This window comes from Notothenia rossii (assembly GCF_949606895.1).
Source record: "Notothenia rossii genome assembly, chromosome: 8".
In the NCBI taxonomy this organism is placed as follows: Eukaryota; Metazoa; Chordata; class Actinopteri; order Perciformes; family Nototheniidae; genus Notothenia; species Notothenia rossii.
The window spans coordinates 4,568,207-4,579,785 of record NC_136906.1 but is presented as its reverse complement, the minus strand read 5'-3'; the positions used below and the strand labels follow the sequence as shown (position 1 = coordinate 4,579,785).

At 39.2% G+C, this 11,579-nt stretch overlaps 1 protein-coding gene across 1 annotated transcript in view; it reads right to left on the bottom strand.

Annotated features, from left to right (window-relative positions):
- rtbdn (retbindin) overlaps nt 1–7,098 on the bottom strand; it is an 18,135-nt gene extending 11,037 nt beyond the window's left edge. Inside the window, exons 1-4 of the mRNA XM_079644804.1 lie at nt 6,908–7,098; nt 4,833–5,012; nt 4,153–4,252; nt 2,190–2,318 (exon numbers count right to left, since the gene is read on the bottom strand). Coding sequence (XP_079500930.1) covers nt 2,190–2,318; nt 4,153–4,252; nt 4,833–4,992 — 389 coding nt within the window. The 5' untranslated portion in view covers nt 4,993–5,012; nt 6,908–7,098. The remainder of the gene's footprint in view (nt 1–2,189; nt 2,319–4,152; nt 4,253–4,832; nt 5,013–6,907) is intronic.
- Between the last annotated feature and the right edge of the window lie 4,481 nt (nt 7,099–11,579).

Here is an 11,579-nt window from a genome sequence, read left to right as displayed (position 1 = left end):
TTTTAGCCGGGCCGGCTCAGATGATTGGTCGTGCTTTTTACAGTACCACGGCTTCCACAGATTTGTTATGTAGTTATTGTCAAAGCATTTAATATATTCATTGCTATCGAGATGTTAAGAGCATTCCATGGAATATAACAAAAAGTGTTTCTGAAGTGAATTACCTACCCTACCTTTAAGTAGGCATGTTCAGTAGTAGCCTTCAAAAAAATATGCTAAGGACTCGTAAGGCTAGTAACCTACATGTTGTTTTAAGTATGTGTCTTTGTGACCAAACCTTGCTAACCATACTAGCTAGGTAGCGCTAGCTTTAGCTTGTACCAGCTAGAACAACTATTGTCACTTAAATAAACAAAATGCCAGCTAAAATGCCAAATTCAAGACTTCAAAAGCAAACTCTAAAAACCAATGAATGACGTCACACTAACTATGAAGTCCCCATCTAAAAACAGTCTATTGTACCAACAGAAAAGTGGTATCAATCATCTCAAACTCTTGGCTGCTGAAGCGCTCCTAAATGTGTCCATTGTAAACAAAAAGATAGTATAAAAGGCAGTTCTCATATTTTTTCATGACAACAACCCCGGCAACAAGGCAACCATAATATGAAGCAGTTTCTCATGCTGACAGGAATCCCCTTTGCTGCTGTACATTGTTGTACCCTACTTTGTAAAAACAGGACTATATGTAACCTTGGCCTTCCCTGAGCCATTATGCTGTTAATGGGACACTCTGTCTGAGCACAGAACGCCGTTACACCGAGCGGTAATCTCTCTCCTGACAGCGTTTATAGGTGAACGGGGACATATACCGATCTTGATTTAGATGTGATTCGAAATGTGTTTTGGCAGTGTTGGGAAAACACTGAATGTACTCTTCCAATATCAGAGTACACGTGATAAGAAAGGCATCCCAACTGTAGCTGTGTACATGACAAGATGTATGATTACCTACAACAACCGGTATTCCTCCATCTTGTGACTGTAACTCCCTCTCTTGGATATCAGCTAGTGATGTGTCGGTCGCGAACGAGCCGGCTCTTTTAAGTGAACGACGGGAGCCGGCTCGTTTTTTTTTTTTTTTGCGGAGGGATCTAGATTGGCATGAAGGCACATTATGCAATGTGCACATTATCCCGCTTATTACATGGCCACATTCTCAACAAAGTAACGACATGACTACCAATATTAATTCATGCTTTTATGGATTTAGAAAATGATTTTATTGATTTAATACAAATTGTTGTATGTATTTATTTAAATTGAAATGCATCCGCTAAGAAAAATAGTCCGTTGTTACCGTTTGAACTAACGTAGCAACGGCAGGAACTGCTTCGATAGCGTTTTTGAGGAGCTTTTTGATTACAGATTTGAAAACATCGTTGCTTGCTTTAAAAGTAGCATAATTCATTATGTCAACCCTTGGAAAGTATCTAGATATCCCTGCCCTAATGCCAAAGGAAATGCACACTGAATATGTGTCGCAGGTTTGATGTCCATGTCTGGACCGCTGCGTAAAAAGGAGGGTTTCTGCCCCGTTGCTTCTATTCTTACTTCTATAAGAATAAAACACGGAGGAGGGAGATCTCTTTTTCTCCCCCTCTTCTGAGAGCCCAGCAGCTGATCTCTGAGCACGCTCCCCTCTCCTGCAGGGGGGCGTGGTCAGCTGCAGCTCACAGAATCAGCCCCCTGCAAAAACAGCGCTGGAAAGAGCAAATAGAGCGAAATGAGGCATGGCTAAAATGCAGGATCTACTGCTACTACTACTCAAAGGATGTATTGAATAATTTAAGTGATATATGTGTACACATATACATCATTCATTAGTCAAAACAGGGCTACATTTGATTTAATTAAAAGGTATAATATGTGGTAAACTGAAGAGCCGTTTGGGAGCCAAAAGAGCCGGCTCTTCTTGGTGAGCCGAGCCAAATGATCCGGCTCACCAAGAAGGGCCGGAATTCCCACCACTAATATCAACATGTGAAGGACACTGCTCAGGAACTAGTTGATGCTCTGTATGTGATGACTACTTCCATTCTGGAGAGGATCACAGATACATGGATCCTGAGATTGAAGCTCAAGCCGGGGACCAGTGATGTTTTTCTAACATTAACGGATGACTAGGCTTGGGGACTATGGGTAATTAGCTTAATTATATATTATATAAATGTGTTTTGGCAGCCTCACCAGTCCCTGCAGAAGCTGTGGCAGAGCGGCACCGCCTGGATGTAGGAGCGTCTCTGAGGGTGAGGCCAGCGCGCGGCGTCCGGAGAGCAGCGGTAGAAACATGACACTCGCTTCAGGAAACCTTCACACCTGAAGAGATAAAGAGGGAGAGGGGGAGGGGGGTTAGTACTAACATGACATCAGTGTTTAAACCTTCATTGACCCTGGGAGGGATGACGGAGTGGAAATGGTCCCAAGGCAGTTAAAGGTGATGCAGGAATGAGTCGTAAAAATGGGAAATGAGTCAGTATTTTGGTAATTTGGGTTCCCTTTTCTGGAAGTCAATGGTTTTTTTTAAGGTCTGTGGTTAACACAAGCTGAAGAGATTTTTTTTCTACCACATAAAACACGTCAGTAAATCCCCCCCTGGTGGATTTTAAAAAAGCGGCTGCTAACAAGTGTCTAAATGAGATGACTAAACGTCATCATGACAAACATTAGCCACCTTTAGCTTAGCGGTGGTGACGTGAAGTCATGTGACCGTGCTGTAGTTCCTTTACAGCCCAACATTAGCCACCTTTAGCTTAGCGGTGGTGACGTGAAGTCATGTGACCGTGCTGTAGTTCCTTTATAGCCCAACATTAGCCACCTTTAGCTTAGCGGTGGGGACGTGAAGTCATGTGACCGTGCTGTAGTTCCTTTATAGCCCAACATTAGCCACCTTTAGCTTAGCGGTGGGGACGTGAAGTCATGTGACCGTGCTGTAGTTCCTTTATAGCCCAACATTAGCCACCTTTAGCTTAGCGGTGGTGACGTGAAGTCATATGACCGTGCTGTAGTTCCTTTACAGCCCAACATTAGCCACCTTTAGCTTAGCGGTGGGGACGTGAAGTCATGTGACCGTGCTGTAGTTCCTTTACAGCCCAACATTAGCCACCTTTAGCTTAGCGGTGGTGACGTGAAGTCATGTGACCGGGATGTTTATAGCATAACGCTAACGTTGGCTACGTCATTACTGCACCACTCTAAAGTCATCGATGTTAGTTTTGTTATGCTTTGTATTAGCTTGTCTTCATTGGAACCACTATCCAATGGAGTGTAGCTCTGTTAATATCATATTTGGCGGTCGAAGCTCAGTCTTGTCTTGGAAAGCGAAGGGTCATTGGTTCAACTCCCGTTCGGACCATGTACAAAGTTTGAAATGGTAGCTGTAAAGTTTTCCTGCTAGGCACTAATGAGGTGTCTTTGAGCAAGGCATCAAGTCCCCAACTTCTCTCAGTAGCTAAACCATTTGCAGCCCTTTTACTTTATTTATGCATGTGTATGGAGTGCCACAGTGACGCGTCCTAAAGCCCGGAAGTAAGCTCCTTGGTGGTTAAATGCTAACTTACTTCTGGGTTTTAGGACGCGTCACTGTGGCACTCTATAGGCAGGGCCGATTCTAGAGTATGTGGGGGCCCGAGGCAAACATTCACTGGGGGCCCCTCGAACCAACTTTTCATCACCACGCACAACCGGCAGTAACCCCCCCGGAGCAGTGCGGAGAAACAAAACTTAACTTATGAAGCAGCTTTTGAAGACGCGCTATGCATGGGGCACCCTAGAGGGGGTTTCCAGACATGTCATTGCAGTCAATTAAAGGGGGTTTCAAACTGTGGACCTTTTCAAATCAACCTTCTTTGGGGGCCCCCTTCTGGTCCGGGGCCCCAAGCAGTTGCCTGCCTTGCCTGTCCGCAAGCGGCGGCCCTGTGTATCGGTATTGTTTGTGCATGTGTGTATTGTGGGTGCATGTGTGCAATGTAAATTAGAATAACACAAGAGTGAATAAATGAATTCGGGATAAATAAAGCACGTCTTAATCTTGATCACAGACAGATTTAACCTCAATGTTTTTTTCAATCGCCATAATCCTCTGTGTGTTTACAGGCTGTGATGTGATGGATGTTAACAGAAATCAGTGTTAATCAGAGACTGTGAGACTCACTCAGAGCTAAGAGGACCGCACTTGTCCCAGGGTTTGTTCTTGTTGAGAGCCGAGGGAACATGGGAGACGTCCGGAATGTCTTCTTCTGTGCAGCAGCTGTCTGTCAACCACAGAAAACACATGCAGTCAGTCGGGAGATACAGTTTGATATTATCACCACAGGGTGTCTTTACAACATCAAACATGCAATGTTTCCAGGGTTGAGCTGTTTCTAAGTACATTTAGTCAAGTACTATACTAAAATACACATTTAAGGGGACTGCACTTAAGTACTTTTGAATTAACTCAATTTATTTGACAGATTAAATACTAGTTAAATGAGAAATGTTGATTTGAACACACATAACATATACAATATTTTTAAAATAAATGATATTATGATGTCGATTAAACTAGCACACATTATATTTAAGTACACCTGAAAAGTATTTTGATAATGTTTAATTTTTGTAGTTAGACTCCTTAAATCGAAAATGTTCTGCTTCTAATTAATACTTTTACTGACAATTTTTTATTACATGTTTCTGCTTAGAGTAGACCTCTTTTTATATTAATATATTTAATATTTTGTTAATAAATGTACTTAAGTAGCCAATCATTCTCAATGCAGAACTTTTACTTGTAATGGAGTACTTTTACAGAGTAATATAAGTACTTAAAGGCTCTGTAAATCCACTCACTGTCAGCGTACAGCCCACACTCCGTCAGGTTGGGCTCTGGACTGGGCGTGGCCTTGTGCTTAGCGTCTTGAAGACACACCCCCTCAGAGTGGGCTCCACCAATCAGAGCGGCCAACAAATAAGCTCCAGCCAATAGCAGTGGACGAGAGGTGACACCCATCTCTACAGCCAATCACAGGTCTGGAAAAGAGTTCAGCACAATGGACAGAGGCAGATTAGAAACAACATATTCTCACCTATGATTCTCACCTGACTGAAATATTGAATTGCATTTACAGTACTGTACTTAAGTACAATTTTGAGGTACACTTAAGTACTTTCATTTTAATGCATTATCTGACCGCTGTAGTCACAGATTCAGATATTTAGCAAATATTAAAAATAAATAACTTGTATCCTTTAGAACTTTATGTATATTTTGACGTCAATACTTTTGTTAAATTGAGACTCAACATTTTAATTGCAGAACTTTAACGTGAGTATTTTTTGGTGTATTACTACTTTGTCCACCTCTGGAAGTTGACAAGAAAAGACAAAACAGTTAAAGAATAAATACAAAATTAAATACAAAATTAAATACAAAATTAAATAAATGAAATAGATGTTGGTTTTGGCTTTTATAACAAGAAAAAAAACATAATATAAAATATACATTTGGTTAATTGAGTTTTCTTTTATTAACCTGCATTCCCATTAATGTAGGGATGATTGCCTGTTTAATAGAATAGGCCTACATATAAATGACATCCAAAGAAGAACTACCTACTGTAGTGTAGCTACCTGTACACGACTTTAAAAACAAACACGTTGGATGTAAAATCCTAATCTGGGTTATTCTCACGCCTCAGTCTTCAGGTTTACAGGCTGTTTATCTCCGTGTGAGCTCTGCATGTGGTGACCCAGTAGAGGCTGAGTCTAATTAGGTGAGACTGGAGCACCGTGCACAAATGCGTAGTTGTTTAATCTGACAAGCGGATGGCCGATGTGTAGCCTAGATAACCAGAATTAAACAAATCTGGCTGAATGGACCTGGACACGTTGCTCTGAATCTACACAACAAGGATATACGACACATTTCACACACTACAGGAGACCTCACATGATGGGGTTATAACGTTATATATCTGTGAGATGCACTTGAATTCACACATTCCCGTAAATAAGAAATAGTCCAGTGTAGCCTCATGATTTTACACGACAAATATATGGGATGTGTTTCAGACATTTAAGGACAAATAGATAATATTCTTAGCTGTTATAAAATCATGAGAAAATACTTGAAAAAATAGCAAAATACAATAATTTGATGTAGCCCTGATTGAACACAACAAATACACAATTCTTAGATATAAGAAAATCATGTATTTTCGAGAAGAAAATACGTCATTTCTGGAATAAAAATTCAATAAAAAATCTAGATTTCACACAACAAAGATAAAGGATGCATTTTATATATTCAGGAACAAATAACGTGACTATCCTATAAGTTATATAGTCATATGGAAACATATATATATATAAACCTCACAAAATCAGGAGGAAAAACCACAACAAAAAAATAACAAATATATTAAATAATCCGAGATATACGCTAAATAAATAAAAATACAAATGGTGCATTACACTACTTTCACCTTCCAGTTTGAAACCCTATCTAATGTTACTTCGAGGTAATTCAAATGTATTTTTGTATACAATATTCCACCCAAAAAATCAGCTCGCTTAACCTTGAAAATTAAAACTAAAAAAGCAACTTCTTCGTATTTCCAAAATGATAACGTTAATTTCTTTAAGCGTTATTATTTACAATGCAATAATAACTTTTATGTATATGCAAACATGTTACCAAGTAGAAAACACGCAGTTGTAAGATGGAGTCTGGTGTAGCTTATTAATGAGTTTTAAATTGGACTCCACGGCACTTTAGGGTATTTTTGTTTTATCCGTAGCAACACATTTTGTTAACGCACTGTCCTCGTGTACACCTGTTAATAAAGATCATTCAAAATGTGATAATACGTCTGACAAGCTGTCGAATAAAACTGTTCAAATCGTCGTGCATTTATTAATGTTACCTGTCTGTGTTGTGATGAATGCTCTGGATTAGTTGCTTCCTATCGGGTGCTTCTCCCCGGTGTGTCGCTGCGGATCTAGCGGCTGCTCAGCTGCTCGGTGCTCGGTCTCCTGCTGTCTGTGTGGCCGCTGCTCGCCACTTTGTCACCGGTTTATATGAAGGACATTTCAGTCCCTTTCGAACCAGGCAACTCACCCCCTCCCTCCCCCCATGCTGGGAAGTCCTCTCTCTATCTCCCTCCCCCTTTTTGCACACATAGAAAAGACTCCCTCCTTCCTAATCTCCCCCTGAGATGTTCACAAAATCCTCCTTGTTGACAGCTTTCCTTCCAAAGCTCATGCACTACATATACACAGTGCAATATAAAAGGATGTGTTGCCCTTGATCGTGCTCAGGTGCTGCTGAGTCACACCTGTCCTCACCCTCTCCTCAGTCACGCCCAGTCTGAGGTCAGGTCTTGTTCCACATGACAGGGTTAGCAGAGCTGAGATTTAATAGCTTATACTGCATGATGTGCTGAGGACAGGGAACACAAATCTCTGCAGAACAAAACACTGACGAAGCTGCTGCGTTCTGCAAAAACTGTAATCATATTTTTATAGATGACCTTTTTTTTTTTACGCCTCGACAGGAGCTGGTGACCTTGTTTCAGGATTCAAAGGCTTTATTTGTCATGTGCACAATAGCTGTACAGAGTTTTGACAATGGGAATCTTTTGCCTTACAGCAATGCAACACACTAAAAGACTTGCAAATAAATACAATCAAAAAGAGCCAGGGACATTTTGTTCCAAGTTAAGTGCGTGAATAGGATTGAAAGACAACAGATTCAAAGGCTTTTCTTATCGTATGTACGTTAGCTAAGGCCTAAGCTCTTCCAACAACGCAACATATTATTATCCTAAAAAGAAAGAAGACATGAGATAACAATAAGTACTTCAGTAGACATAATGGTGCAAGTAAGATGCAGGAATAAGTAAACTAAAATGCTTTTATTGTGGATTATTAGATTCAAGATTCTTTATTTGTCATATGCACAATAGCTAAGGTATTGTTCTGGCAATAAACATTTTGAAACCAGTCTCCTCCAACAATGCAACAAACAATATACTTGACAGAAAAGGAAAAAAAAATTGGAAAAAGAAGTAAACTATGCATGCAAAATGGAATGAAATACAACAGAATGTAACTTTAAATACAGTAGAATACAAATACTAGGTGTTATAGCCTTTAGATATGTGCGCTAAAAACAGATGTATATCATATGTAATGCAAGAAATGCTAACGAAACTTGCAATCTCTGAAATAATATTGATTATTGTTTCAATTTAGTGGAAAAACAGGTAAACTATGCGCATGCAAAATCGAAGGAAATACAACAGAATGTAACAATAAATACAGTGTAATAGAAATACTGAATGTTACAATGATATAACCTTTAGATATGTGGGCTGAAAACAGATCAAGATTCAAGGCTTTTCTGGTCATGTGTGCATAGCAACAGTGCAGCTATGACAATGAAATGCTTAGGTCACAGGCTCCTCCAACAGAGCAACACAATCAAACAGATAATAATGCAAGTAAATACAATCAAATTGAATATAATAGAAATTGTGCAGAATATTCTATATACAAGTAATTTTAATATTGATATAAATTGCAAACAAATGAATGTTATGGATGTTTTTTCAAAAGTATATGACATGCAATGCAAGCAATGCTTACGAAAACATGTACTTTCTGAAATAATGTTGATTATTCTTTCAATTTGGTGGAAATAACATGTTGAATGACGGAGATATACGCTATAAGTGGGGGTTGTATGGAAACATGTCAGTCTGTGTGTTTTTCCACGATGAGTGTATTACTGCTCCTGGCTTTTAATCTCACCTCGCTCTGGACTCCGTGTACCAGGCTAATCCCTCTCTCTCTCTCTCTCTCATCTCTCTCTCTCTCTCTCCTCTCTCTCTCATCTCTCCTCTCTCTCTCTCACTCTCTCTCTCTCTCTCTCTCTCTCTCTCCTCTGACCTCCCAAGTCTTTTGGCCACAGAATAGCAGATGGAGAATGTCTTGCGGTGGCCTAGATTCATCCGCCTAAAACTAAGGCTGTGAAATTGGTAACATGCCAGAGACATGATTGGTTTTGGCAACAAAAGCATGCCGGGACAGGAAGGAAAGAAGACAGATTGGCCATCACATTTACACACAGATTGAGTTCAGATGCAATTGTCTCAAGTAAACTGAGGATTGTTGGATAAAAGTACAAATAAATGGTAAAACTACTTTGCTTGAGGGTACAAACAAATAGGTAAAATAGTATGCTAACAGTAACGGATAATCATTTAAAAATAGTTAGCTCATAGTTAGCTAAAAGGATTGAAATAGTTGGCTAAAATAAATGGTTAAAATAGTTAGTTTATAGTTAGCTAAAAGGATTGAATAGTTGGATAAAGGTAAAAAGAAACGGTTAAAATAGTTAGCTCATAGTTAGCTAAAAGGATTGAATAGTTGCTAAAATAAACGGTTAAAATAGTTAGCTTATAGTTAGCTGAAAGGATTGAATAGTTGGCTAAAATAAACGGTTACAATAGTTAGCTTATAGTTAGCTAAAAGGATTGAATAGTTGGATAAAAGTAAAAAGAAACTGTTAAAATAGTTAGCTTAAAGGTACAAACAAATAGGTGAAATGGTATGCTAACAGTAACGGATAATCATTTTAAATAGTTAGCTCATAGTTAGCTAAAAGGATTGAATAGTTGGATAAAAGTAAAAAATAAACGGTTAAAATAGTTAGCTCATCGTTAACTAAAAGGATTGAAATAGTTGGATAAAAGTAAAAAGAAACTGTTAAAATAGTTAGCTTAAAGGTACAAACAAATAGGTGAAATGGTATGCTAACAGTAACGGATAATCATTTTAAATAGTTAGCTCATAGTTAGCTAAAAGGATTGAATAGTTGGCTAAAATTAACATAAACATGAGTCAATTAGTTAGCCTAAGATAACAGATAAAAGGTTTAAAAAGTTAGTTTAAAGTAAATTATTAACAGTTAAAATAGTTAGCTAAAAGCTAAGAATTAACAGCTGAAATAGTTAGTAAGTTGTGAAATATTAAACAGTTAAAATAGTTAGCCTAAAGTAACAGATACAAAGTTACGGGTAAACAATACCAATAGTTAGCTACAAATAACTGCCAAACAGGTAAACCGGTTAGCTAAGAGATACGGATATAGAGGTAACATCGTTAGCCTAAGGGTTGATGATGTTGCCAAAAGGACGTTATGTATGTTATCATACTTAGCTGAAAATAACAAATTAACTCTGAAAATAGTTACCTTAAAGAAATAGATAAACAGCTAAAATAGTTAGCTAAAAGGAAATATTAAATGGTTGAAATAGTTAGCTTTAAGTTACCACTAATCAGCTAAAAGAGTTACCTAAAGCAGTGGCGGACTGGCCATCGGGACCCGATGGGCCGGTACTGTAGTGGGCCGGTAGGACGATGTGAGCCGGTCGGGTAAGTCACTAGCTCCCCCCCCCCACCCCCGTCGACAATTTACTAGCGGTATTTACTTGCGGTACCGAAGTGGGCCGTTCGAGAGTCCCGGGCTGATTTTTAGTCCCAGTCCGCCCCTGCCTGAAAGTGATGGATGAACAGGTAAAAACGTTAGCTTAAAGTATCTTAAGGGATGAACCTTTAGAAAGTAATCTAAAAGTAACGGAAACGTAAATGAAATAGTTAGCCTAAAGTCACAGATAAAACGTTTTTTTAAATGCTGAAAGTAACGGATAAACTGTTAAAGTACCTTAAAGCAAAGGATAAACCCACAGTTATCTAGTAAGGAACAAATGGTTTAAATAGTTAGCTTAAAGTACGTAATGGTATAATAAACAGTTATCTAAAGTAAACGTAACAGATGCTCCCAGATTCCTACTGAACGTTTGAAGGAGTAAATGTGGTCCCTGTTGTCAGACCGTTTCATAACCGCTGAGGGTCGTCACCACAGAGCACTTTATTTTCTGGGGGTGAGAGCAGAGGAGCGGGAGGCAGAAAAATAGCTCTCCATCTGGTAATTAGAGGAGGAATAACGATATCCTTTGTGTGAGAGCTATTCGGGGAAACGGAGAGAGGACAAAGCCGGCCATCGCTGCTCTCTGTGTACCCTTGTTTTCGTTCTCATTTAACAGGGCTGGGTCACTGCTGTCAGGCCTTTAGGCTGGATCTCAGCTGGCAAACAGTCACACAGTCCACTCATTAGCAGACGTTCATCTCTGCCTGCTGGAGTCTTATGAGTGTGTTGTTCTGCTGACCTGGTCAATCTGTACACAAGCAAATAAGAAACCTTTTATGACAGAAAGAGAGATTTTGTAGGCTTATACTGCGGTGATTTCACACCAGGGTTAGCCTATACTCTAGCCCAGAGGACACTTATTCAACCTCTTATTGATTAAATGAACCTTGCTATCTTTTAAATTGAGTTACGACTTGCTGTGACGCTGAGCTTGAGTATACTTTGAGTAAACACGTTAGCAAGGTAAAGAAGAGTACGCAAATCGTTAGCTCATAGTATTAGCTAAACGAAAAACAGTAAGCTAGAAGTAACAAATGGTCGAACAAATTGTTGTTAGCTAGAAGTAACTGATAAACAATAACAATAGTTTGCCTTACTGTAAG